Below are 27,607 nucleotides of genomic sequence, written 5' to 3'. Positions count from 1 at the left end.
AGAACAAAAATGGGCAACACAGATAATACTAAATTAAACCCATTAAAATTGATTAAAATGTCAAATGAAATGTTAGATATAAATAATAAAAGAAACCTCAATTTTAAGTCCAAATATTAAAATAACAATATAAGAAAAAGGGTGGGATTTGAGGGTGCATTTACTATATTGAAAACTCTAATTTGTGCCGATTGAAAATATCGGATAGATATCAAAATATCTGATATATATCAAAATATCGGATATTTTCCAAAATATTATGATATTTTTGAACCCTACCAGGGTTTGCCGATATATATCATGGTATATATCACGATATATATCCGATTTTTTTTTTTTTTTTTTTTTTTTGTTGATAATATCACGCTATTTTGATATTTTTGATATTTTTTTTTTTTTCAACCGCGGTATTTCCAGTATAAAAATTATATTAATCATAGTATTATTGTTCATTTTTTTTTTGAAAATAACCAAAAAATTATGTACTAAGTTTTTAAGATGTGATAATACATCATTAATATAACAAAGTAAAATAGTATTTCTTTTTTATTTTATATTGATAAAATTATTATTAATGTAACAATTTTAATTCCGATTAAAAGTGCTTAATTTAATATTAAACGTTGGTCAGAAAAACAAGAAAATGTCCTATGACTGCGTACCAACTAATACATATTTTTTATTTCTCAATCATATTATAAGTGTGTAAAAAACTAGCTAACAGAAGAAAAATGAATAAAACAGCTAATGCTAAATTAAGTCGATTAAAATTGATTAAAATGTCAAATGAAATGTTAGATATAAATAAAAGAAACCTTAATTTTAAGTCCACATATTGTAATAACAATATAAGAAAATAAAGAGTGTTTTGAAGATGCATTTACTATTTTGCAGACTTGAGTTTGGGCTGATTGAAAATATCGGATATGTATCAAAATATGCGATACTTATCGAAATATCGGATATTTTCGATATTTTCGAAAATATCATATTTTCGAATCCTGTCGTACCCAAGTGTAAAATTTGTCACAGAAGGCATTCCCGTCAAAGTAAAGGCACAATTTCTTTAAAAATGTCAAATTTGATATTAAATAACTCTTCATGTAACAAGGTCATGAAAAAGTCTTTGAAAAGTCATGGAATTAATAGAGGAAGAGATGATCGAGTCTTCTTAAATTATTACGATGAAGATCTATTGAAGAATAAGTAACATATTTTCTCTTGAATTCAGTTTCCATTTTAGGTTATGTGATTGATTGACTCAGCAGAAGGACAGCACACTTCGCCAGTCCTTGAGGGTAATAGGGCCATGAATGGAATCTGCTTATTGAATTCCGCATCTTCGTGAAAGCAGTTCTTAGGAAACGGGAAGAGCTGAGCTGTTTACAAACTGAGATTATTTTTCATTAGAGACGTATCGAGTAGCACTTTGGCCGAGTTGCCGAGTACGAGTACTCGGCATTTCACTACTGGGCCGAGTACCGAGTTACCGAGTACTTGGCCGAGTTACCAAGTACCAATTATAATTTAAGAAGCACCACCGACACACATGTAATGAATTTTGAACTTATTGGAATAGTAGTATAGAATTCCTTGGTCCATATAATAGTTTTCAAAACTAAATTCCTGCTGAAATTTAATTACGCAATATATAAACAATTTTGTTTGTCAAAAATTTTACAAAAAAAAAAAAAAAATTTAAAATTAAAATTAAATACATAAAAGATATGATTAATCAAGTTGGAATTAAAACAAATTACAGTAAAATCCCTCTAATACGGACACTAACAGAACAATTTTTTTTTTTTGTCCGCAATAGAGAGGTGTCCGCAGAACAGGGGTTTAATAATGTTATTTGCATTGGAACTGGGGAATTAAAAATTGTCCGCATAAGAGGGGTGTCCGTTAGGAGGGGTTTCACTGCATACCAATCAATTACAGTTCTAGTCCGCCAAACATAAATAATTTTTTAAAAGCAGATAAAACAAATGTACAGGAACACTGCGGACAGGTGTTTCTCTCCCCCCCCCCCGATACAAGGAACGTCTTTTTCAGTGCATAATATGTGAACTGAAGAATGTAAAGACATTCGACAAAAAAACTTTTGTCGGATGCTTTTAAATTTACGAGCTCCCATTTTGTGCATTTAAAAGGGAATTCCTTGTAACCCCAAAGCAAGTGCCTGCAGTGTTCCTACACTGGTGCTTTTAACGTTGTTTTTTTCCTTCTATTTTTTAAGCAAAGGTATTTTTATATTTTTTATAACTAATTATAATCTATTTTTGATATACAAATTCCATATTTTCTATACTTACCTTTTTTTGCATAATTTTTAATAAATAAGTTTTATTAACTTTGGGGACACTAAAATAAAGATTTATTCCATTGAATCATTACAAACTTCCTTATTCTCAAAATTTAAATTTGACTTATAAATTTTAATTGTAAATGATTGCAGAATATAATGCTTGCTCTTTTTTTTTTTTTTTTTTTAATAAATTTTAGATCTGTCTTGGACAATATTCAATTTTTTGCAACTACTCGGTATTGGCCGATTATCGGATCAGAATTTGGACGAGTACCGAGTAGTTACCGAGTACTCGGTACGTCTCTATTTTTCATCATACTTAGGTTAGGAGCTGTAATACCTCGTGTCAGTGGCGGCTCGTGGGAGGGAACAGAGGGGGCCCGGGCCCCCTCACTTTTTTCAGAAGACAATAATTTGAAACTTTTTATTTATTTTCCCCTTTTTTTGTACGTACGTGATTAAAATTAAAAAAAAAAATCAGATTGTACCGTATTTTCCTGCATGTAATCGACAGATTATCTGTTAAAAGTATAAAATTAATGAGGTGCGGATTATCTGTGCGTGTGTATTTGTGTCAACCCCCCTCAACACCAACCTCAATATTTACAGCAGGATTCGCAGAGACCTTTACCCTACCTGTATGCTCTTAATTTTACATAGCTTGAATGCAGGGTTGGGTTTTGGACTGTCCAAAACTGGTTTAGGACAGGACAGGTGGTTTTTACCGTCCAAAACTGTCTAAAACTGTCCAAAAGTGTCCGAAACTGTCTTAAACTGCCCAAAACTAAAGGGGTGTAATATAATCAATTTGTTTTGATGCAATATTCGCAATACATAGATATAGATATTAATGAAGTTTAATTAATGAGTATTCAATAATATTTTTCTCCAAATGTTCATTTAAAAAATATTTTACTAAAAGAAATGCCAGTAACTAGTACATAAAAACTTCCTTATGTAACAGTTAGTAGAGTTATGAAAAGAAATACACAACACTACCAAGACAACTAATTTCAGTTCCATTTATTTATAACTCAAAGGAATGCCATTAAATGTGCAATAAATATTAAGGTGAAAAAAAAAGTTTAATTTTTTTAATGGTTTTGCAAATAATTTTTATGTAATGTTTTAATAAAAATTACTTTTTTAATCATAGATTAAAGAACAAGAAATTGATGATTAAACACTTAATTATAAAACTCTTGTGCTATTCTTTTTTTACTTCATATTTTTAATATAATACATTCTGTAACTACAAAAATTTGTAATTTATTGCATTTAAGTCAATTATTGAACTATATTTTGAACACTTTCTTTTGCACATATGCATAAATGTGGAAAAATTTGGTTAATGAAGAAAAAAACGCCTGCATACAAATTGAAATTTTTATTGAAGAATTTAATTTCTACATAACTAGATTTAAATCAGCTGCATAAATAAGTTATATATTTATACTTGAATATCCACATTGAATAAATGTATTAAATAGTCCAAAAAATAGTTTTGACACATTTTGTTCTGTTTTGGATATTTTCTCACAAAATATAGTTTCTCAAAAAATAGTTTTGGACACTTTCGGAATCGAGGGTTTTGAACAGGATGGTTAAAATTTTGCCAATCCGGTTTTCATTTGCACACATGCATAAACATGGGGAAATTTGGTTACTATTATCAAAAAAATAATAAATAAAAAATAACATAGACTCATTCATACAAATTGAAATTGTAATCAAGAATTCAACTTCTATGTAACTAGATTAAAATCAGCTGCACAAATAAGTTGAATGTTCTTATTGAATAAACGTTCAATCTAAAGCATTAATACATTTTATTCTGTTTTTAATGTTTTTCCACAAAATACAATTTTGCTAAAAACATAGTTTTGGACACTTTTAGGCAGTTTTGGACACAAGGGTTTTGGACAGGACGGTAAAAACCAGGGTTTTTACCGTGGTTTTTACCGTAGTCCAAAACCTTGCCAACCCTGCTTGAATGTTCTTACGTGATTCAGGATATGTAAAATAAACATACAGAAAGGAAGAAAGGAAGAAGCCTTCATTTGCACAAGATTATACCGTTCGCTCCCTTCTTGACTCGTTGTCTTCAAGTAATTAGCGTACTATAGCGACAATTTAGAGAAGCAATCATTATTTTTTAGATTATTTTTATATTTGTTTTGAATATACCTTAAAAGTTATTACTTCTTCACGATTTTAATTTAGTTGCTAAAATGAATTTAATTTTATTAATTTAACAAAAAATAATCAAAAAAGTTTAAATTAAAAAAAAATTTTTTTTCAAAAACCAAGGGGGGGGGGAGTGTACCCATGATCTGGCCCCCTCACTTTTTCAAGGCATGAGCCGCCACTGCCTTGTGTGTATGCGGATAGTTCTGTGTTTATCTCACTTATAATGTAATATAGTTTCAACGGTTAATTGTTACTAGCTGTGTCGCCCGGCTTTGCACGGTCCACCTCGAAAATTAAAGTTATGTCAAGTGACGCGTGTTCAACAATCAGGCTTAAACAAAAAAAAAAAAAAAAAAAAAATCAGCAAAATTTTGCGGCAGATTTCGGAAAAATAACCAAAAAGTAAACATTTTAAATTCCCCGATTAGAGGAGAAGCCTTTAAAACAAAAGTCAGAATTTTATTCGCTCATATTCGAGACAAAAAATGGCAACAGATCTTTCATTTCAGTGATTTTCTTCACGCTATAAATTTTAATAAAAACATTGTTGTGGAAAGTTGAGATGAAGCACTGAATTTGAATGGAGTCAAGCCTTCAAAAAAATAGGGATTTTATGTCGAAATCTAAGAGTCACAATTAATACTTTTTAATTGATATCTCCGCTCATTATTATCGGAGGATTATGTTAAATAACCAAACATAAAGACGGAAAGATTACGAATCCATCGATACCTGGTTCGATGGGCAGTGCACTGTCGTTCGGGAGAAGAAACTTGGATTATAGATACACAGGTACATACCCTCAGTTTTTAATTATATAAGATACCTTGAAACCTTTTTTAAAATTTATGGCAGTAAATTACTTTGGACTTAGAAATTGAAAAGTAGAAAATTATCATTTCTTTTTTTAGATGGGGCAAAAAGAAAAAATATATATATTTTTCGAACGAAGTATTTTCTATTCGATGGTAAAAAATATTTTTGATCAAATGAATGATTAAATAAAAGGATAAATGAAGAACTGAAAAAATAATAAAACAATAAACGAAAAAATTAATTTTTGAGAAAAAATAAATGAGTGAATAGTAAGAAACTAAGTGAATGAATAAATAAATACGTGAATTATTAAATGAAGAAATAGAAATAGAGAGATTAATTAATAAATGAAAATGTAGGTGATTTTTAAAAAAGACTGAATAAGTAAATGAAATGAATTATTTTTCTTTGCCTCATCCACTCCCTGCATGCACTTGACGAATTTTGCGAAACATTGAAAATATAATTGAGCTTAATATTAACTAAATAAATACTTCGCCGAACATTTGTAGGACTCAAGTAATGTATTAAATGTGAATATCAAGGGCTTTATCATTTTATAATAACAAAATATTTTTTTAAATAGAACAAAATATTGCAACATGTGCACCAATGTCTAAAAATTGCTTGTATAATCAAACGCTTTGAACATCGGATGTTTCTTTTTGTGACTGGAAAAGACTATATTTGTCATTACATAGTTAAAATATTACCTGATAGGTGGTGCTAAAATTAGAGTAAATATATTTCACCTTTTCACTTTGAGTTGCTATTTCACTTCTCGCTCCACGTTCCCCTACATTTTGCTTTTACTTCGTACCTTTGTACGCAGTAACAAGAAGAATTGTATTTATTGTAATCAAGAAACTTTTTTTACTTAAATTTCCTTTTTACTCACCTATATGAATGTCGGTTATTCTTTTCAGTACGTCGTACGTATATATATTCTAAAAACAACAATTTCAAAAATGACGAAAAAGTCTTCAAATTTGAACAAATCTCAGAGTCAAAATGGCTCCGACTATGTGGTATTCAAATTTGAAGCATTCAAATACTAAAATCAACTTGTCCTCATTTTTGAGGCATTTGTGCTCCTTTTTGAATATGTGATAATTTCAAAATTGAGTATTAACCGAAGTTATGTACTCATTTTCGAGTATGAAATATTCAGCACCCTATTTGAAAACATGGGTACTTATATTCGAAACAAAAGGTTTCAAAAAAATTTGAAAGCATGAATGTATTCATTTTTGAAAATTTCATTTTTCTCAGTGTACGAACCACTTTTATTTAGGGGTCAGGAGTGAGATACTGACTCCTTCTGGCTTTGGAAATGAATGCAAGCTTGCTTATTTGGTTTCTGCTGAAAATAAAACCTGCCCCAAAAAAAGAAGGGGAAGAAAACGTCAAATGCCAGATACTGCCCCAGGTAGAAGTATTTTTCAGTAATGGAATCATCCTCTTAGAATTCTAAATGGTTACACCAGTGGCGTCGATACGGGAGGAGGGGACGGTCAGGCCCGAGTGTTACCCATCTGTGGGTGACACCCAAAGTGAAAATGCAAGTTTTTGAAAATATGAAGCTAAAAGGCATTTTTAAGTCTACAAATTTGAAAAATTTCCGGGGAGTGGAAACCCACGGACTTCCACTTTTATTTGCTTTTTGTACATTAGCCCAATCAAAATATCGTATCTGAAAATTGCATAAATTTCATGTTTTCATATGTTTTTTTCTTTTATTTTTTTTTTTTTGGGGGGGGGGGGTGACACCACAAATTATCGCCCCTGGTGTCACATATGCTCATGGAAGTAGGATATCCTTCTCCTACTTCCATGCATATGCTAGGTACGCCACTGGTTACACTTCGAAGCATTATTCTATTTTTTTTAATATTGCGAGCTATAAAACTCTAAGAGTTAGGACGAAGCACTTGGCGACTGACATTTTTATTAGTCCACTCAAGTTTTTTGGTGAGAAATTTTTGCCTTAGTACTCATTTGTGTAAGAGGCAGTAAAAAATACTGTCGCACACGAACCCTCCCCTGTCATTCACTTAGTAAAAGGTTCTTGTGTTGTTATGTGACGACAATCTTCGAGACGGCTTCAAATTTCACTTCTCTCGTTTTTTACGAACCAATTAATATGTGCGCATGGATTTCCTATTTTCGACTTCCTAAAATAGGATTATGTAAGCTTGAGAAACGACCTAGGGGTATTAAGATTTTGATGTTAACTATGAATAGGAGGCTTTTATCTTTTTGGAAGTTCGGAGAGCATGTGATATGAGCTATCGGATTTCTGTGCTAGTTAAATGAATATTAGTAGATCCAGATTTTACGAGTTATTTTTTGGTTATCAGAAAGGGTTTCGTTAAAAAAAAAAAAGTTGAAAAAAAAAGTCGATTTTCTGTGGCTGGTATATATAATTTCTAAGCAATAGTTTTTCCAACAGAAAATTAATTGTAAACTGTATGTTATATTTAGACCATCTTTTTTTCTTTTTTTTTTTTTTTTTTGAGCAATCACGATTGCTTATTGTTCCCAATAGACTGTTTTTGGCGTCCTTTGATTTTATTCCCCCCCCCCCCCCCGCCTTCCTCTGCAGCACCACTGTCGACCGGCTCCTCACGATGCTGCTCCTATAGCGAAAACCGTCTCCAGGTTGCGTCAATATCCTACACACACACGCATACACACACACACCTACACACACTCATGCCTGCATACAGACACAAACACATATGCCTACATACGTAGACACACACGAACGCCTACACACACACGCGCGTACACACACAGCACTGCATACACAATACGCACACACATGCATACATACACACACACACACGTGCGCCCACACACATGCGCCTGCACAAACACACACACGCTCGTGATTGCGAAAAACATAATTTGAACTCAAGATGCCAAAAATTCAAATTAATATAATTTTTTTTAAAATTCGCTTTTATTATACTTACTCCGTTGTTAGTTAGTGAAAAAATCTTAAATCACTAACAAAAATAAAATAAATAACAGTAGTTATAAATTTAACTGTCTGTAAAGTTAAAAAAATAAATTTCAGGACTGAATTTGAGCATGCATAGATGAGTGGATTTTGAGCTTTTTAAACTTTTCAAATATAAGACCGAGTTTGATTCAAGTCATTATTTTGGAAACCTTTTTGAAACTTGGAAAAAAAAAAGTTATACACCTGTTACATTTGTTCTTTTGTGTCTTGCTTTTGAAAACTCAATATATAAAATCTACTGTATAAAAAAAAATAATCGAAGAATACGTGTTTGGAATTGTTTAGAATTAAATTTGTACGATAATTATTGCCTGCTCTTATATGACAATTCCTAAGCTGAAATATTAAATTAATGCCTCTTTTTTATCCTAGTACCCTGCATAAAAGTTTTTATGAAATGAATAAAAACATGAAAAAAGGCTTAGTTTATTAGAACAATATCGCAAAATAAAAGTTTAAAAATAAAGAAAAATGAGAATACACAATTAAATACATCTTGAAAAACGAAAAAAAAAAAAAAAAAATAAGAAGAAAAAAAAAAAGTAGGGTTTTGAGACGGGGAAAATGTGCTTTTCTCTTCCTCTTTCACTCTCTCCACATGAAAGAGACATTAAATGTTTCAGGGCCGTATACAAGAGGGGGGGGGGGTTCTTAAGGTTCAACCCCCCTCCCCCCCCTAAAAAAAGTTTATATTTAAAAATTTCCAAAAATATTGTTCCAAAACTCAAATGTCTTTCATATGTATATTAATTGCATAAAACACTTTCATAATAGATAACCCGACAACTTGAACATTAGCACAAATGGCGCAAAGCTTCGCATGAAAGTTTTTAAACCCTCCCCGAAATTATTTTCTGGTTACGGCCATGAAATGTTTTAAAAGACATGTTTGATATAATACAGTGCCGGCAAAAAAAAAAAAAATCTTTACATTTGGTTGGCAATCAAAAACTTTACGTACAAATTTCTTGTCATGATTTTACTTATGGCATGCTCCCTAGTGATTTGGCCAAATACCGAATATTCAGCCATATTGGGGCTATTCGGTTTTTATTCGGTCAAATCACTAGGGAACATGCCAAGTTAGATCATGACAAGAAGTTTGTATGAAAAGTTTTTTAATTGCCAACCAAATATAAAGATTTTTTTTGCCGGCACTATATGTAACCGAATCACCTTATGTAATTCGTTTTTTTCGGAGTGGTGGGAGCTAGTCAGGCTATTGTTACAGCCTTTACTCCCACCAACTCAATCAGGGATCTTTAAATAGACAAAGTGAAATATATTTGTTTGTAATTCCTTTTTTTATTTTTATTTTATATGTGAAATGCGTATTTCTAAAAAATAGTGCCCTGATTGACATAAATTGAATTGAATTGAGAGAATATGCATCTGATTGACATTACAAAATCGATGTTAGTAGTTTTACGTTAAGTTAGTTAAGCTGATTCTATTAGCCCCAGATTTGTCTCCTTTTCTACCTCTGACTTTTCTGAAGTTTCATACGTGCTTCATTGACGTTACGACAACGAACCTTGAATCTTTATTTTCAATGTTTTTTAAGCATTTGTTTTATAAAACTAATAATATTCACTTTAAAAAAAAAAAAACCATGACTCAAGAACTTTTATTACTTCAGGGAAAAAAAATCTCCTTGAAAAGGGGACGTGCTTCGCGAATTTCATATTCGAAAGGAAACTATTGGCTAAGAAAACGTAGGCACTTTCTTGCTGTTTCTCAACTTACCGTAGTGAATGACAATTGGGTTCAATATATTGCGGCTTGAATCCATAATGAATATATTAAATGACATGAAAGACGTTTCTTGCTGTCCAACTCTTCTGGCAGCTATGAGAGATTTACTGACACTTTATCATTATCTTGAAATATTAGTAGTACTTGGGACAACTTTTACATATTTTTTAGCATGTCTCACATTATTGGAGTACTTTACACAATTACAAAATGTGATTAATTAAAAATGGAATTTAAAACGCAGAATATAAGTAAGGAAATAAAATACAGTATACTCCCTATTATCCGTGCTAATCACCGGGCGGCGTATCACGGATAATCGAAAAACACGGATAATCCGCAAAATCATTTAAGGAATATGCAGGCTAACTATTTAAGGGGAAATTAGAAAAAACTAAATAATATATATATATATACTAACACAGACCAGGAACTTTTCTTCGAAATTTATTGCTTAAAAAATCGGTGATACATTTTTGTTTTCCTTGTTTGTTTAAATTGTTGCGTATGTCCGTACGAATTTTTCTTACTGCAATTATTTCTCCGTAATCGTAATCTCTTTCACTCATGTAATCCAATAAATGTTCTACAGATTGTAGAGCAGTAGAATGTGAAATTGTATTATTTTCATGTTCTTCATCTTCATTTTCGGTATCATCACTTGCGTTTGATTCAGTAACAAGTTCAACAATATTTTCGTCAGTTAGACATTGAAATCCTGATTCACATTCGTCGCTTTTAAACCACTCTTCGACATTTTCAGCGTCAACTGATTCGAAACCTTCGATTTCTTTAACTTCCTCAATGATGTTATCGATATTATCTTCGGCAATCGAAGATGATTCTTCATCCAATGACTCTTGTGGCAAGATTTTTCTCCAAGACCGTGCAAGGGTAACTGATTTTACCTTTGATCATGCAGCTGCTATACCATGCACTCTGCACTGCATCCAATATATGGGTAGGACACGTGTCTGATTTGACCTCTGTGCACGGATAGTAGGGTACGCTTCGTATTACATTCATTTTAGCTCCTAAAAGAAGCTTTAAAAAAGTGTGATTCCGAAATGATGCACGGATAATCCGCAAACCGAATAATCCGCACACAGATAAACGGGAGTATACTGTATACTTATGTCAGCATTGGGTTAAAATATGCAACCAATAAGATGTGTGTGAGAAAAAAATATGCGTGGAAAAATTTAAGTGATAGAATAAAAATGAAAGCTTTTTCTGGCGGATGAGAAAACAAATCTCACCGAAGAGATTATGTGGATGAAATTTTATCATCAGTGTTTCATTCTGCTAAGCTCTTCGCACATAGATATATTTTTTTAAATGCAGGATGATTATTTTCATTTTATTATTTTTTATTGTTGTATGTAGTGTGGTCTTGATAATTTTGCGTTTATTCCAGGAATTTTCATTCCTAGTTTCTAAACTTTATCAAGTTTTACATAATTCTAAGTTGTTTTGTCTGCTTAGCTAAAAGTCAATATAACGTTCTATGGGCTTTGCCAGAAATCCATGAGATGTAGCGAAGCTGGCATCCTTTTTGGCGACTCATTTTTACTTCCATTTACGAAAAAGAAAGTATTGTATTCGCGGAAAAAATTTCACTCACAAATCAGCCTAAATTTCCATTTTTCTCACCCCCCCCCCCGAATGAATGTTGAGTTTTTTTTTTTCGACCCGATCGCACGTGGATGTACAGGCCTAGGAACCGCCTAGGAACGTACAGATACCCGAAATATTCATTTTGACGCGATCCCCGAGTTAATTACAACGAATTTTCTGGTGACGTCCGTATGTACGTATATGTGTATGTGTGTGTATCTCGCAGAACTCAAAAACGGTATGTCCTAGAAAGCTGAAATTTGGTAAGTAGACTCCTAGTGGGGTCTAGTCGTGCACCTTCTCTTTTGGTTGCATTCGGATGTTCCTAAGGGGGTCTTTTGCCCCTTTTTGAGGGGAAATCGTTGTTAATTTCGATGTAAACTCAAGTGGTGTTATAATTTGTCGGACACTTGGCGATATATCGGCAGTCTTTTGGTCGCCAACTTGGCGATAAATTTGGCGTTTTTTTTTCTTTTTAATCTGGTTTCAATTTGTCCACTGTTGGTGATATTTAGAGAGTAAACAATTGAATCACATTAAAATTACCAATAATAGGGACATACATTAAATTGGAGTAAAAGGAAGTCATGTGATGCACACATCAGCTCGTTAGCTCAAAATTTGGCAAGAATCGAATGTCTCACGTCACCAAGCTCATGGCAATATTTGACGACTTTCGAACGAAAAATGTAGGCTTAATTGAGTTTAATCGGGACACCAACTGTAATACACATGAAGCAAGTGAAGGTTGCGTGCTAAGACCGTCCGAGGTTTTTGATTCTCAGACCTTGTTGACGATAATCCAGTACTGTGCCACTATGCCAAACGCACCTCAAAGCTTGGCGGCAAAGGCGTATTAAATGCTCTGAGCAGTAAAAATTGAATTTTGTATTCGAGAGAATGAAATATAAAACTGCATTAGAGAAAATTAAGTGTAGTGTGTGAATGCATTATTTTACTTAGAATAAACATCAGAGGACAGGCCGACAAAAATATATTATTGCACTAACTCGCCTTTCATTTATGCAGTATGTGCTTCCAAATAGCCTTCCGGATTAAGTGAAGTCCGTTTTTCGAGGGCCCGGATTACTGAGGGCTTACTCTATTCTTCCGAAGTTCATTCGAATACGCATCTGAAAGGATAGTAAACGGATTTCTTTGGCGTGTTTGTCGCTATCGCAAACCATAAAATATTTTTCTTACTCAAAACGTTCTGAATGGGGTCGTTTCCGAAATTTTAAAAGTATTTTTTCTCCGAAAGAGCATGCTTAAAAACATAGGATCTGACCATTTTTTTAAATAATTTGACTAAGTTCAATGTTTCTGAAAAATTACTTTAATCGGTGCGCTTTCATTGTTTACTCTTCTGCCGATGACATCACAAATGATGAAATGCCATTCACTGTTGCCATTCAAAAGAACACAATATTTAATTCGCATCTTTACTCACGTGTATTGGCAACGATAGGGTTGATAGCAAGCGTAGAGCGCAATGTTTAATTCGCATGTTGATTATCATAACGTGGAAACGCGGAAGAAAGATGCGGCAAAGAGCATCATTTGTGACGTCATAAAGACCACGCCTTGTTTGAAAAATCGGACATTTTAAGAAATTAATTAAAAAATAACTGTGGGGAAAACGAAAGTATTTTCTGTGTCTGGGGTTTTTTTTCAGCAATCACGATTGTTTATTGCTTTCATCTGACTGTTTTTGGCGTCCTATCCTTTTATTTTCCCGCCAGCACCCTCTGCAGCATCACCGTCGACCGGCTCCTCACCATGCTGCTCCTATAACGAAAATCGTCTCCAGGTTGCATTCATATGCTACACACACGCGCATACATACACAACTACACACACACACACACACATAACAACCCACACATTCATGCCTGCACACAAACACTCATACACACAAGTCTACACACACATACACATATCCCTACACACAAACACACACGCCTACATACACGCACGCACTCGTGATTGCGAAAAACATAATTTGAATTCAAGATGACAAAATTCAAATTAATATATATATATATATATATATATATATATATATATATATATATATATATATATATATATATATATATATATATATATATATATATATATATATATATATATATATGCTTATTCTATCAATTTCAGTGACTAAAAGTAGTACTTTTGACTGAAAGAAACAACCCCATTATTTTCATAACACGCACTTACATTTGAAAAACACCATAAATAAAATAACAGAAAATAAAACAAATCGAATATTTAACAGCCGATGACCGAGCGCCAAATTATCTCGAATCCTCAGTGCTAAAAAAAGATCGAAGATAAATCGAAAGGTCATTTCACACCTGCTGGATAGGTGATGTCATTATAGGGAAGGGCGAAAGAAGATCTGAAAGCGAGAAGAGGTTGGATATGCGACATCATAAAAAAGGAAGCGGTATATCTCCGTTCCGGTACATTCCGTGAGGATGCACTAGAATGGCTTCTTCCCTCCAAACGGTGTCATTATCGGGAGAAATCTTCGATGTCGTCAGCAATAAAATTCGGATTGAGGGATTCTCCGCAAATGGCGACAGGACCCTAAAAGTTTAGTTTATTTGCTTTGGTTGCAACACGAACGTAACTTTTGTTTTTATTGGAGAAATATATTTATTTAAATATACAGGTATCCCTCGTATAACACGGTTAATTCGTTCCGTGTAATATCGAAACCGTGTTGTTGGAGATTTTTTTTATAAATATTTTTTGTATTTATTTTTTAACCTAATTAATCATGTACATATCATAAATCATGTCAATGTGTACCATGTTATATCGAAACCATGTTCCGTGTTATATCGAAACCGTGTTATACGAGACCTTGAAATAATGTAAACCAGTGAATGTGTACCGTGTTATATCGAAACCAAGTCAGTAAGGTGCAAATTTTATTATTGCTGAAATTTCGGCTCAATAGAATATTCAAACGAAAACTGACTACCAGAGCATACAAAGACCCAGTGATTTAAAAATAAGAGTTGTTATAAACAATAAAACTTAATTATTTTACATAGCTCAAATTAAAACTGTTATGCACAACAAGAAGAAACTTGATCAACTCTCTTTACTAAGAACAAAACGCATTCTATAAGAAAAAAAAATATGAGCTTTACTATAGCAATCAAGTTCGTCTGAGCAACAACAACAATACAAAATATACAATAAAATGTAATCGCCAAGTTTTGTCGCCAACTTGGCAACAAATTTGGAATTTTTTTTTTTTTTTTAATTTGGTTTCACTTTGTCTACTGTTGGTGATATTTAGAGAGTTAACGATTGAATCACATTAAAATTGCCAAAAATGTGGTAATGACATTAAATTGGAGTAAAAAGAAGTCATGTGATGCACACATCAGCTCGTTTATTTATCGTTAGCCAAATTTAACTTATGTTTAACCTAATGTTCTTACAATGCATTAGAAACAAAATAATATACATATATTTGTTTTAGAGCACTGATGAGAAAAATCAAGTATGTATTTTAAAAGTTAGTGTTATACGGGGAAACCAAACTTTTGCTCCGACGACAAACAATTTTTCGTAAAAGTTTCATAAAAACATAGTAAAAACTTATTACATTTATTATCATAAATTTTTTTAACGGTGTGTTGAAGAAAAATAAAATTCCTTCTTTTAAAATTCGTGTTACATCAAAACCATGTAGTATTTAAAATCAAGTAATACGTGTAATATCGAAACCGAGTTGTATAAGTACCGTATTATACGAGGGACGCCTGTATACACAGGCCCGTCATTTAGGGTGGGTTCACCGTTCCGAAGAGAGGACCTCCGGCTTTGAAACACGAGTTCTTACACACCAGTGGGCATGATTTCTGCTGTTTTCCGAAGAAATTTGCATTGAGTATACACTCCCCTGAAAAATTCGGAAATTCTGGGCCTGTATTGTATGTTGCACATTACAGAAAAATCAATTCACATTAGCAGAACTAGAATTAAAATTAGAACAGAAATATGAATCAAAATGGCAGTTAGGACATGATAATACAGGGTCCAGCACACACACCGTATTTAGAGAGGGCGCTGTGTGAGTTGTGGTGGTGATACTGTAATGCCCCCCCCCCCCCTTTATGAAAATTCTGGATTAGTGTGACTGGATTTTTACATCCTGGTTCTACAGCTTCAGGTAGAGCGCATGGTAACAATATTCTTTACTTGAATTTTCCCTTTTTTGTATCACTGATTAATCTCTACATAGTTTAAAATGAAGTCTCCAAAAAGCGTCTATGTGTTTAAACTCGCAAAACTCGATAACTATCCGGCTGATTTCGCTGAAATTTTCATGGTTCCTTAAGTTCCTGAAAAGGTTTGCAGACCAGTTCGAAAAAAAATCGATTAATAGTTCTTTTTTTATTCCAATTTAGGCCCAATTGTCACATAAATTCCTGAATACGGGGGTGAAAAATTACTTGCACATATTGATATTATGTATCGTTGGAAACAGCAGAATTTTCTGCTTTCTACAAAATTAGTTTCTATGCTCTAGTTTAATCACGGTGCGAGTTATTTACGTTTTTCTCTCGAATTTGTTTAGGCTTAGCTGAAATTTAGGCACTACTTTCATCATTTAATCTACCAATAAAAAGTAAAGAAATTGTCCATCAGTTTTCTTTTTGATACCATTGGAAAAAGCGACATTTTTTACTCCAGATCTATCTCGAACTATGGTCGAAAAACTAAACTTCTATCTCCAAAGGAAAACAAGTTACAAGCGTTCTTAAATCAAGTTCGAAAAATGTCATCTTCATTCAAGTTGTTAATCGTTTTATTTTCGCGTTTCCGCGGTTACGCTTTTTGAATCCATTGTTTCTTTCCTTATTTTGCATTTAATTTCTTAAACTCATTTTATTTTCGTGTTTCCATGGTTACGCTTTTAAAATCCATCTTTCGCATTTTAATTTCTTAAAAGTATTTTAATATTTGTCATTGTTTGGAAGGGACATTTTGCATGGTGTTTTTTTTTTTTTCTTCTTTTATTTAAGCCTGATTGTTGAATATATGTCACTTGACACAATTTTTATTCTCAAACTAGACCGGGCAAAACCAGGCAACGCAGCTTGCAAAAAGATAAATTAGTGAAGATTTTGGCAGTGGAATTTGACTCTCCTAACAAAAATCGTAATCATCACGTCACGATTATTGACTATCCCTTTCTCAACAAAGTTTAAATGTCTGTTGTCACGGAGCAATTATTATCATTATGTGATTATCTGAAATGTTGGGAGAAAGCGTAGATTATAGTGGCTGCTCAGGCTATTGTTTTAACGCATAACCAGCATTTTCGCCTTTGCTTTTTGATAAATTGCTATTTTATCATTTTTAGAATTAGTTATCAATTATCTAGTCAAAAGATAAAATGTATATCGAGATAAATACAGTCGATTCAATGTTTCATAAATCCGTTCCCTTCCAAACTCAAGACTACTGAAATTGCATTTGGTAATAAGGAGTAATGTGCAGGATCTAATGTTACTAATACAAATTTGCAAAGGATTCCTTTTTACGTTAAAATAAGCATCAACTTTGAAATTGTCATGTCAATGGCAAACCTCTTTTCTTTTTTACTTCCTTTTACAAACGAGCTGATGTGTGCATCACATGACTTCCTTTTACTCCAATTTAATGTCATTTGCATATTTTTGGCAATTTTAATGTGATTCAATTGTTTACTCTCTAAATATCACCAACAATGGCCAAAATGAAACCAAATTTAAAAAAAAAAAAATCGCCAAATTTGTCGCCAAGTTGGCAACAAAACTTGGCGACCAAAATATTGACGATATATTGCCAAGTGTCGGACAAATTATAACACCACTTGAGTTTTCATCGAAATTAACAATGATTTCCCCCCAAAAAGGGGCAAAAGACCCCCTTAGGAACATCCGAATGCAACCAAAAGAGAAGGTGCACAACTAGATTCCACTAGGAGTCTACGTGCCAAATTTCAACTTTCTAGGACATACCGTTCTTGAGTTATGCGAGATACATACACATACGCACATACATACGTACATACGGACGTCACGAGAAAATTCGTTGTAATTAACTCGGGGGTAGTCAAAATGGATATTTCGGGTGTCTGTACGTTCCTATGCATATATCCACGTGTGGTCGAGTTAAAAAAAAAACTCAACATTCATTCGGGGGAGAGCAAAATGGAAATTAAGGCCGAATTTTGAGTGAAAATTTTTTTGCGAATACAATACTTCCTTTTTTGGAAAAGGAAGTAAAAAGAAAGTATTGCCTAGGAACGTACAGACACCCGAAATATCCATTTTGACGATCCCCGAGTTAATTACAACGCGTTTTCTCGTGACGTCTGTTTGTACGTATGTATGTGCGTATGTTTATATGTGTGTCGCATAACTCAAGAATGGAATGTCCTAGAAAGTTGAAATTTGATACTTAAGACTCCTAGTCGGGTCTAGTTGTGCACCTCCCTTTTTGGTTGCATTCGGCTGCTCCAAAGGGGGTCTTTTGCCCCTTTTTGGGGGAAATCATCGTTAATTTCGATGTAAAATCAAGTGGTAATTTGGAGGCGATATATTGCCAGTCTTTTGGTAGCCAAGTTTTGTCGCTAACTTGGCGACAAATTTGGCGATTTTTTGTTTTTTTAAATCTGGTTTTAATTTGGCCACTGTTGGTGATATTTAGAGAGTAAACTATTGAATCACATTAAAAAGGCCAATAATGGGGAAATGACATTAAATTGGAGTAAAAGGAAGTCATGTGATGCACACATCAGCTCGTTTTTAATCAGCATTCAAATTGAACATGCATATTGTATATAAACTGTCGTATTACTGTAGTAATTTTTCAGTTACTTGGTAAATTTATTTGCTTCAAGCTTCAATAAAAGCCTTTAAAAATATTAAAAGCTTCCTGTAATTACTAAAAAAAGTTACATTAATTAATCTTCTATCTTTGGAAGTGTAGCGCAATTTTTATTGTTTTGCTTTAAATCTTACGAATTTAGAATTGCATTTGTCGAATATTTGAGTAGCTCATAATAATAATAGTAACAACTATTTTGACAAATCACTCTTCATTAAACGCTCGAATCTTTTGGCCAGATAAGAGTTTTTTAAAGACATTTTACACAGTCCCCCCCCCCCCCCCCTGTAACGGCAGTGCTGTGATGGGGGGGGGGGGGGCACTATTCCTCCAAATATTTGTTTTATTACATGCAAAAATAGTATGGTACAAATTCGTTGTAAATGGTTTTAAATACCTTTTAAAAAGTATTGATGTCGGTTTTTCGAGCTAAAGTAGCATTAGGTAATCAAAGCCGAGTCTTTTTGGTCTAACGAAAATTTGTCAACCATGACACCTACCCTTTAAAAAGGTGCTTTCTCCTAAATATATATCAGGGACAGGGTGGTGACAGATCAGGGAAAAGTCAGAGAATTTTAATCAGTGAAATATCAGGGAATTGCCAAAAAATAACAAAAATTCGGGGGAAACTGATTAAATAAAGAAAAAAAAAATCTTTTGCTTTTCGAAATTAAGTACCCTAATTCCCTACGCATTTTTCGCCAATTATCTGTTTTTTAAAAAAAAAGATAAAAATAATGAGTTGCGATTATACACTGACGCATATTTGTGCATCTTTTTTTTCTCAACGTCAATAACTTATTAACCACACGATGAGCTTCCTAATAAGATTGCTTCTGTGTCTGTAAAGTTGTTTATTTTATGTAGCTCGAATTTTCCTTTCACGCGTTCAATGCTACGTAAAATAAACAACCGCGTGTAATACACACTTTTGCAATTTTTTTGTGGGGGAGTTGGTGGAAAAGTGTATAGCACTGTTTTCCCTTGCATTATTTTCATTGCAATATTAACTCAACTAAACACCAATAACTTTCCCTTTTCAGTGAGCCCCCCCCCCCCAAATGCACTTTCAAAATGTCTCAAAAAGGAACTACAGTCGGGGCAAAGCTAATTTAGCAGCGTTGTGAAGTCTACGAAGAGCCTAATCACACCATACGTATGCGGGCAGGTTGGGTTTGGTTCAACTATAATAGAGGAAAACTCATCGATAAAAGTTTGGATATTGAAGCAACCGTCAATGTGGTCGTTTCAAAAATTTTAAAAGTATTTTTTTCTGAAAGAGCATGCTTAAAAACATAGGATCTGACAATTTTTTAAATAATTTGTTTACGTTTAATATTTTTAAAAAAATTACTTAAATCGGAGCGCTTTTATTGTTTACGGCTTCTGCCGATGACATCACAAATGATGAAATGCCATTCACAGTGCAAAATATTTAATTCGCATCTTTACTCAGGTGTATTGGCAACGATAGGGTTGATAGCAAGCGTAGAGCGCAATATTTAATTCGCTTCTTGATTATCATAACTTGGAAACGTGGTAGAAAGATGCGGCAAAGAGCATCATTTGTGACGTCATCAAGACCATGCCTTGTTTGAGAAATCGGACATTTAAAAAAATTAATTTAAAAAAAACTGTTGGGAAAATGAAAGTATTTTCTGGGTCCATGTTATTTTTTTGCTCATTTTATCCATTTCAATGACTAAAAGTAGTACTTTTGATTGAAGGAAACCACCCCATTAATCTTTTTTCTTTTCTTTTTTTGAGCAATCACGATTGCTAATTGTTCTCACTTGACTGTTTTGATGTCCTATCATTTTATTTTCCCACCGCCACCCTCCGCACCATCACCGTCGACCGGCTCCTCACGATGCTGCTCCTCTAAAACCGTCTCCAGGTTTCGTCAATATCCTACACTTACATGCATAACTACACGCACCTACACACATATACATATATACACCTACACACACATACATACACCTACACACATACACAAACACATACACACCTACACACTCACATACACACAACCACCCACACACTTATTCCTGCACACAGACACAAATGCTTATGCCTACACACACATACACATACCCCCCACACACACCTACACACACTCATGCCTGCACACAGACACAAACACACATGCCTACACACACACACGCTTACATATACGCACACACTCGTGATTGCGAAAAACATAATTTGAATTCAAGAGGACAAAATTCAAATTATTATTATTTTTTTAATGTTATCTTCTGTTTTGGAAGGGGAGCCCTTGGCCCCTTCTGTATGCGCCCGGGCTAAACTCTCCCAAAAGATCCACAAACATTGTCAAGGTCATAGCTCAACTAACCAGTCCGCACTATTTAATAGTGACCTCAAACTTGTTTCATGTTTTTGCTTTCGCTTCCAATCAAAACATAGACTTATCGATCTTCCCAACATTTAATTTCTTCCGCACTTAGCGGGCGGTTCATTAAACACATCCGAAAACTCTGCATCTCGCCAAACAATTTCTCAGCCGTCTGTCTCGAATGGCTGTTGGCCTAGTTTAGAAGTTAAATCTAATCGATCGCCCTAGGAAATCTCTCTCATTTGATTCATATCCTTCTAAATGTGCTAAGTTTGATGCGCTTCTATCAAGTTTTTGGGTATTGCTTAGTGTACGCTTGATCTACGAGTAGATGGCTTAACTTTAAGTTCTTTTATAAATCTACTGGTATAAAGAGTCGTCAAGTAAAAGGTGGAGTGGCATTGCTAAATTTACTGCCAGTTCTTCTCATCTTTATTTCAACTGGTACATTTTGCTTGCAGACGATCACGAAATATTTTCTTTCAATACTTATTTATTTTTACTACATATACAATACAGTGGCTCCCAAAAGTGTTCGTACACCTACGACTTTCAATGAAATAAACCCCTATGCATTGGTTGGAATTAATGTTTCAGAATTGGTATTTGATTATAAGATATATGATCTATTTTTAACAAAACTACACGAAAATTTTTAATAAAACATTAAAACTTAATTTTTTAAAAATCAAAAACCGAAAAGTGCAAGAAATTTCATCTCACAAAAATCTTTGTACACTTTGAAAAAATGTCAAAAAATTAGTAAATAATCTAACTTTTTACAAAATTATTATTTAGTAGAATATCATGCAGTATCAACAACAGCTTTTAAACATCTGGGAATAGATTTCATTGTTTTTTCTTTCTTTTTTTATGCAATTTCTGAGTAAGTGTTCAGCCGCACTTCGAGTCTTAGTGTTTCTAGTTCGCTTTTCGTTTCAATGGTGTATTTTCGTAATCTAGCCACCAGATATCTCCAAATATGTTCCATTAAGTTTAAATCTGGCAATTGAGGAGTTATTTCTAAGTTTAAGGACAATTTTCAGCACTCAAATGCGTATTTTTCACAATTTTTTTTAACTGTAAGCCTCCGATCACGCTTTGTTAACTTCGCCAGTTGACCTTTTCTTACCTTGTTTTCGATCCGATTTTTGTCTTAAAAGCATTTTATCAAGCACTACACTATAGAATGGTATAAATTAACTAATTTAGAAACATTTCAAACCAATTTATGGCTACTGTGAACGAAAAAAAAAAAAAAATTTCGAATCGTGTTTGTTGTTTTCTACGCATACCAGCCATTTAAAAATAATAAGCAGAATATTTGGGAATGAATAAACAAAAAATTGAAAGCAGATGACTTTACAGTGTCTTTACAATGCAAAAATAATAATGATAAAAAAAAAACACATATGATAATTTTAATCATGAATTTATTCGAAAATATTTCAGTGTACGGTGACTTTCGTGGCGTATTTTTTCTCTGTCTCTTCGTTTTTCTCGACGAATTTCAAAAATAAAATCTGGAAATATTTTAAATAAAACTGCTGGGTTTTATTCAGAATGGACTTCATGTCAAAAAATTGGACTTCATATTCGAATTCAGTTTTGCGTTATTTTGGTTTTACTACAAAATCTCAAGGTGTACGAACACTTTTGGGAGCCACTGTATGCTATTTTTATTTAAACTAAGAGTGAGCTGGCAGACGATTCTTATGTTTTAATTCTTTTTACACAAGAATCGTCTGGGGCCTCCGTGAATCTGTGGTAGAAGCTTCTCTTCATGTGCCTGAGATAGTGGATTTGACTCCACCGGTGCCAATATATTATTTCCTGTCTATAAGCTGTAAATATTTCTTGTGTTGTCTTATCTTTATCTTTTCTTTATCTTTATTAATAATAAAGCTGAAAGTCTCTCTGTCTGTCAGGATCTCTGTGACGTCTAGACCGTTCGGCCGATTTTCATGAAATTTGGCACTAAGTTAGTTTGTAGCATGGGGGTGTTGCACCTCGAAGCGATTTTTCGAAAATTCGGTGTGGTTCTTTTTCTATTCCAATTTAAGAATAAAATTATCATAAGATGGACGAGTAAATTACGAAATTATCATAACGTGGAACCTTATCATGGGCACAAGCCAATAGGCGAGAAAATTCACCATACATTTTTTGTAAATTTTCAGGCGAACCAAAAGACCTTTTAATTTTTCTATTACGGGAAAAGCCGTGCGGGTACCACTAGTCTGTAAATAAATCAAGAAGTTCAATATCTCCGAGGCAATGGCACCCAATCTTTCCGTAGTGTTTCTTAACTACGGAGACGATAACAACAAGAATAGTCTTTTTGCTGACGGGGATAAAAGAATTACTGTTTGAACGAATGATGCGTGGTAGGATCAGTGAGGAATTAGCGTATGGGTCATCCAGAAGCAAAGGAGTATCAGTTGCAAAAATGAGAATTTTGGAATAACTAGCAGAAAATGTTATTATAAACACAATTCCGTTTTGTAGCATTGTCGTATTAACTGCAGCTCTGAGAGCTTGACGCTGTTGGAGTCCAGCGCTGTTCAGAAAAACTTTTGCATCAAAATTCCTACACAGTGCATCCTCCGTTTCATTCAAAATCTTTCTTTTGTTAATAACATCTCATGCTTCTCGTTGCAACATACATGTATATATAAAAACGTTTTTTCACTCTTTTTTTTTCCTTGCAGAATTGTACAAAGAGGTGATCTGTTATAACGATGTTCTTCGCCTCAGCTGTGGAAGTTCTAATTTCATAGCCATCCACGAAGCCTTCTACACCACAGAATCTCAGGAGAATCAAACCTGCCAACTACCTGCGCCCGAAAATGAATACATTGAGGACGAATCTATGGAAGTGGGGAGCAGCAATTCCTCCCCATGCCACGAGGACATTCGGATCTCTCTAAATAAAGCGTGAGTACCGTATTCCGTATCCAGAAATGTACAGTCGAACCCAGGGGCGGATCCAGAATTTTTTGAAAGGGGGGTCAAGTTTCAATGGTCAGCATGTTATACCGTATAAAAAACCAGTTAAACAGGGATGCCAATCCCCCCAAGGGTAATGGCTTATTCCTTCATAATTTATGACCCCCCCCCCCACCACCAAAAATTTAGATCAAAACCCTTTCAAATTACCCCCTGCCCCTAAATTTTTCAAAGGCGTAACCTGTGTCATGTATCATATTCCCCCAATTTCACGAAAAATCATATTTCTTGGCAGACAGGCTGGTCACGTTACCGTATTAAATAGTTGGATACATTTACATAAATATTTTATAGCACACAAGACGTTGTGGTTTGAAGTGGAAGAGTGCTCTGAAAAAACTTTAAGCTCATTAGAGGTGATTGTTCTTTTGAAAATGAACAAAAAACTCATAATAGCAGTAGCCCTGTAAACAAAATCAATCATATATCCTTTGGATTATGACGTACTGAGAAGAAAAACTTTACAGAATGAAGCAAAAAAGGGAAAACATTATAATTCCAGATACTATTTTTTCGGATCTAAAAATTTGAAGTTCTGAATAATAATCATTAAAAAAATCTTGTCACAAGGGGGTCAGCTGACCTTTTGACCCTCCCCTGAATCCGCCTCTGGTCGAACCTCTATATATCGAACTTCCACATATCGAAATTTTCTATATACCGAAATCCCAGCAAATTTCTATGTTCATTATATATAGAAAGATTGTTTCTATATATCGAAAAAATCTCTATATATCGAAAGTTTTTTCGAGACATTCGTGGATTTTTTTTCCACTTTAGACTGTTTGTCTCATGAGAAATGAAGGTTAGAGGAGAAAATTATGTTCAATAAAGGTTGCTACGGAACTCATAAAAAATCTGGGGTTAAAGAGTGTGTAGTTAAGTCGTTGTTCTGTTCTGAAGTTCTTCAACTCCCTCAAGTTTTTTTCAAATCTTAGTTGTAACCAGTAACACTGTAAAATCAGTTACAAGTTATCTCTTTTGTCTGTTGATTATCATTCCTAGTCTTCTTAGCTTCAGTAAAAATCATTCAAGTTAAGTAGATTGATTCTTTACTTTTCTCTCGATCACATTCTCAAAACGAAAATCCCCTAACTTTTCGATCAAGTTGAATATCCGAAGAATATGAAGATGTATGTGAAATACACCGCCAGCTCAGTCATTTCCAGCCGAGGACTGCAGTTTCGTGCTTATTAGCACTCATCAGCCCGGCATAGGAAAGTGATTGAGCTGGAGATGGAAAACCTCTTAAGGAAGCCAAGAGTGCGAAACTGAATATACTTTGCCTCGCGTTCAATCTTCGAGTTGAACTGAACCATTGCTTCGGTCACTCGTCTGGTCTGCTAGTTCTATATTAGCTACCAGTTTGTTTGGCACTCTTGGCTTCCTTAAGAGGTTTACCATCTCCAGCTCAGTCACTTTCCTATGCCGGGCTGATGAGTGCTAATAAGCACGAAACTGCAGTTCTCGGCTGGAAATGACTGAGCTGGCGGTGTATTTCACGTATTTCTGCTTTAGCCCTGGCTAATGGGCGGTAATTTAATGAAGTGTATGTTGACGTAAAAATGTAATTTCTGTTAATTTTTAAATCAATAACTTTCATTTAATCCGATGCTCTTATAAATTATAAATTGGGTTTCATACACGAAAATGAGCTTTTATTTTAATGTTTTAGGATACTTTTATGATAAAATAAAATCGTTTCCATATATCGAAATTTCTATATATCGAATTTTTTTCCAGCAATTTGCTACTTCGATATAGAGGTCCGACTGTATTTGTAGCACAACCAGTGCCGGACCGACGATTTTTCTGAGCCTGGGCAAAAACCTGAAACTGCCTCCTTTACACATCTCCCTTCAAATTTTCAACCCCCGACACACAAAGGAAGGGGGTTATAAGTTTGACGTGTCTGTGCATCTGTGTGTCTGTCTGTGGCACTCTAGCGCCTAACGGATGGACCGAGTTTGAAGAAAAAAAAAATTGTTCGGAAGGAGAGTTGATCGAGAGTGTTCTTAGCTAGGTTACATCTTTGGATGACATTAATTAACGAAGATATTAATTAAAAACCTCTAAAAACGTTTTTCGCAATTTTTGCAGTGAAAACAGTTTTTTTTTTTTTTTTAAATTTAATGCCAAAATAAAGAGAATATTTTTCCGCGTCTGACAGAATGTGTTTGGAACCTCCATGTTTCATAGAATTCGAATTATAACGTTTTTTTTAAAACAAATTTTAATAACGGCTAACGCGATAGATAACCTAATTCATTGTTGGCCAACAAGGAAATAAAACGCAATGATTTAAAATTTTTATCTGTTACCAGTTTCTATTTAACAACAAATAAAATACATGAGTTTAGATGACACTGATTTTGAATAACATAAAGCTTTTATAATTGTTTTCAATTTTCCCTCTTGATTCTACTGTTGCGACTCAGTCGGTTTTTTTTTTTTTTTTTTAATTTTTCATTTTATCGTTGCTTGTTATGTCTGGTTTCTGATAAACAACAGGACCCTTCTGTTGTTTCCAAAAAGAAAAATAATGTACTAGGTACATTGACTGTTACCCTGCAGAATTTGCTGTTTGAACTTCGAAATTAATTGAAAATTGCATTTTCAACTGATTTCCGTTCCATTTTTTCATTTTCTACTTCTTATACCAGTTTATTTCTGTCGTTCTGCTAGTAGGCGTGGCTTGGCGGATTGAATGACTGTCCATGGCCGCCCACTTAATACTTACGGGCCATGGCAATCGCTGAAACCCATGGCAACAAAGAGGGCGATGCAGGGCACCCCTGTTTCCAAAACTTTGCCATTGATTGGTGGATGCAGGGGTTCCCCGTGGTGCCTCTTGCGGTCAAAATGGGCGACGTCCAATCAAAAATGTAAACAAACTTTGAAACAGTGATTATGATTGGTGGATGCATGAGCTGCAATGAAACGCTGACAATGTTTGGTGGATGCATGAACTGCATCGGTTTAACACAGAAAAAATTGTCAAGGCCCGTTAAGCGCCAGCGCCATCTAGTGGGGCCATGGACTGTCCAATGAGCGTGCCTCTATCCTCTCACGTACTCCGTTTTCGGAATTTCACATGCTACAGCTCTACAGCTGAAGTTGCATCTCAAATCTTTAAGTTTTTCCACTCTTGGTTAATTAATTCACTCTTATCCTAATTTTGCCTCTTAATAATTGTTTTCTAAATTATTAAATGTTTCATGCATTAGATGATGTGGGCCTAACCGACGATCTGAAGTCAGCTAAACAGGAAAAGCCTTTTAAGCATACTTCCTGCCTGGCTAGTCCAACTTTTGAGTAACATTGACACTGATCGGAAAAGCTTAACTGCTCTGGTATCATTGATTCCTCGCAATGAAGTCTACGAAGATAAAATGCAAAAATATGGTGAATTTCCACACATGTTAGCACAAAGAACACAAAACCACTAGTGTTAATCCTTGTAGAGAGCTATTAAACTGCTTGATATTCACAACTCCAATAAACTATAGGGGGCGCTGTAGCCACTGTCTAATGGCGGATGAAAAAGGTAAAACAAACAAATGCCGTAACTTATAACTTGCTTTGACGCTTAGTGAATAACAGTCATTTTTCATCGTGCTTG

At 34.0% G+C, this 27,607-nt stretch overlaps 1 protein-coding gene across 1 annotated transcript in view; it reads left to right on the top strand.

The window, feature by feature from the left end:
• The window catches only part of LOC129227095 (uncharacterized), a 126,224-nt gene that overhangs the window by 21,375 nt on the left and 77,242 nt on the right, over positions 1 to 27,607 (top strand). The window contains exon 2 of the mRNA XM_054861714.1: positions 23,688 to 23,913. Coding sequence (XP_054717689.1) covers positions 23,688 to 23,913 — 226 coding nt within the window. The remainder of the gene's footprint in view (positions 1 to 23,687; positions 23,914 to 27,607) is intronic.

This window comes from Uloborus diversus, chromosome 1 (genome assembly GCF_026930045.1).
Source record: "Uloborus diversus isolate 005 chromosome 1, Udiv.v.3.1, whole genome shotgun sequence".
Classification (NCBI taxonomy): Eukaryota; Metazoa; Arthropoda; class Arachnida; order Araneae; family Uloboridae; genus Uloborus; species Uloborus diversus.
The sequence above is the reverse complement of the archived record's forward strand: the minus strand, read 5'-3'. Positions and strand labels throughout refer to the sequence as shown.